Raw genomic sequence first — 2,500 nt, 5'->3', positions numbered from 1 at the left:
ATGTACCAGGGCACACACACACTCCTCACATGTGCGAACACATTACGTCATAACTGAACGCTAACCAATCACTGCTTTACTATAGGCCTATACATAGGTCAAAGGTCAGATTACCTGTTTTGATGGATGCCAACAATAGACAGAGAGCAAGGGGAGTAAGAGGGAGAGACAGGGGACGACAACGAGGAGGAGGAGGAGGAGGAGGAGGAGGGAAGAAGAGGAAGAAGGAGAGCCATCTTTACATATGTTTGTACTTTTGTTTTCTTGTTTCTTGTTTGCGTGTTTAGCTGCGTAACAAGCTGATTCCGGTGGAGTTGCAGCACTTTGCCGTGTTGCTGAGAGAATACAGACTGGGATCAAACATTGACCACTTCTGCTCCGAGCTGCTACAACTGTATGGTGACAACCGCAAGTTCCTGCTGATGGGTGAGACACACACACACACACACACACACACACACACACACACACACACACACACACACACACACAGCTCATTACTGTAACTAACTGAAACTCTGCAGGAAACCACGACCTACTAGTTATGCTGGTATTGTGGTAAAGTGTGTGTGCGTGCGTGCGCGCAGATGAGTTTACTGTATGTGTGACTGTCTTTAGTATGTGTGTGTCTCGGACCCACTTCCACTGAGGAAACCACAACTTCCTGTTTGTGAGCGAGTGAGAGAGAGACAGAGTGGTGTTTTTCTCCACACGCCCTGTCATGCTCAGTGTGCTGCTGCACAATCGTGATTATGAACGGGGTAGGAGGAAGAAACCAGACATACAGCAAACAACAAACAGAGTTCGTGCAGGTTCCCATAGATGTCCTTCAGTGTCTTCCCATTACTGTATGTTATACTGATATTGTACTTATAGTACTGCAAATACCATTTAAATAGCATTGCAGTCAGTGAAAACCTTTTTTCTGTCATGTTTGTCTTAGGCCTCCAAACCTAATATGTGTAATATTCCTATCCCCACTTATTTTATTTCTTCAATGTTCCCCACTACTTTCTTTAAAGAAGGGTAGCTCATTCTGTCAGGTAGGACATATATATCAGAATGGCCTACATCCTAAACTCATTAATAAATAAAAATCACTTAATAAACAAACTAAGATTACGCTAAAATAGAATCAAGGTAGTGGTTTGATCAATTTTTTTTTTTTGATTGATAATTTTTATAAATAATTTTTTTAGAGGGCATGAGTGGGAACATGCCATGAGAGGAATATTCAAATTGGAACTAACGTTTCTGTTTGTAGAAAAATTGGACAATTCTTTTGAAAATGAATGGAGCAGCATGTGTTCCTGCGGTCTCACGCCAGTTTGTGAAATGGTCACGTTATTTTGATTTATTTATTCGTGTACAGGTCACGATTTGCTCGTTTATGTCGTGTACAGGTCACGATTTTTCGAACATGACCATTTCACGAACTGCCATGACACTGGGCTGCTCTGGGGGACGCAACAACGGGGAAATGAAATGCAAAAACGGGGAAATGAAAGGCAACAACGGGGAAATGAAAGGCAACCACGGGGAAATGAAAGGCAACCACGGGGAAATGAAAGGCAACAACGGGGAAATGAAACGCAACCACGGGGAAATGAAAGGCAACAACGGGGAAATGAAACGCAACAACGGGGAAATGAAAGGCAACAACGGGGAAATGAAAGGCAACCACGGGAAATGAAACGCAACAACGGGGAAATGAAAGGCAACAACGAGAAAATGAAAGGCAACAACGGGGAAATGAAAGGCAACCACGGGGAAATGAAAGGCAACAACGGGGAAATGAAAGGCAACCACGGGGAAATGAAAGGCAACCACGGGGAAATGAAAGGCAACAACGGGGAAATGAAACGCAACAACGGGGAAATGAAACGCAACACGCCGGCGACAACAACGGGACGGTTATGGTTAGGAAAAGAAGAACGGGGAAAGTAACCGTCACACACAGGAGACACCGACAACAACGGGACGGTTGTGGTTAGGAAGAGAATAACGCGGAAAGGACTGCAACACGTGGGACGCGATACTCGGTCTCCGGGTGAAAGTCCTGTGTTGTTTGACCCATCCACCACCCCGACCAACCTCCCTGCGCGGATTTCCGCCTTATCAATACTACTCGCTACCGTAATCGTTCTGTGATCACGAAATATGCTTCCCATTGAAATACATTACTTTAAAATTCATGCTCACCACACGAAAATGACGACATTAAAGTGTTCAGTACACGAATCAATAGATTCAATAACGTGACCATTTCAGCCACATGGGACCTTTTTATATATTACCACTAGGAGGTCGCCGCTGTCAAAAATGTCTGTCAATTCCTACGCATAGTGGTTTAAAATGAAAGTTCTGGATGTTTTGTGCATCACTTATCACACATTGTCTCCTAAGAGCAGATTCATAAATAAAATGTAAGGTTATATTCTCTGTCTCAGTCCTCCAAGTCCCTCCCACAATGCATTGCACACACATCATCAATGATTGG

The 2,500-nt window shown here is 43.9% G+C and overlaps 1 protein-coding gene across 1 annotated transcript in view; it reads left to right on the top strand.

Moving 5' to 3' along the window:
* The window catches only part of ccm2l (CCM2 like scaffold protein), a 20,498-nt gene that overhangs the window by 13,789 nt on the left and 4,209 nt on the right, over positions 1 to 2,500 (top strand). Inside the window, exon 9 of the mRNA XM_078255903.1 lies at positions 288 to 426. Within this exon, the coding sequence (XP_078112029.1) occupies positions 288 to 426 (139 nt within the window). The remainder of the gene's footprint in view (positions 1 to 287; positions 427 to 2,500) is intronic.

Source organism: Sander vitreus, chromosome 7 (assembly GCF_031162955.1).
Source record: "Sander vitreus isolate 19-12246 chromosome 7, sanVit1, whole genome shotgun sequence".
In the NCBI taxonomy this organism is placed as follows: Eukaryota; Metazoa; Chordata; class Actinopteri; order Perciformes; family Percidae; genus Sander; species Sander vitreus.
Note: the sequence above shows the minus strand (reverse complement) of the source record. Positions and strands in the feature narration are given on the sequence as shown.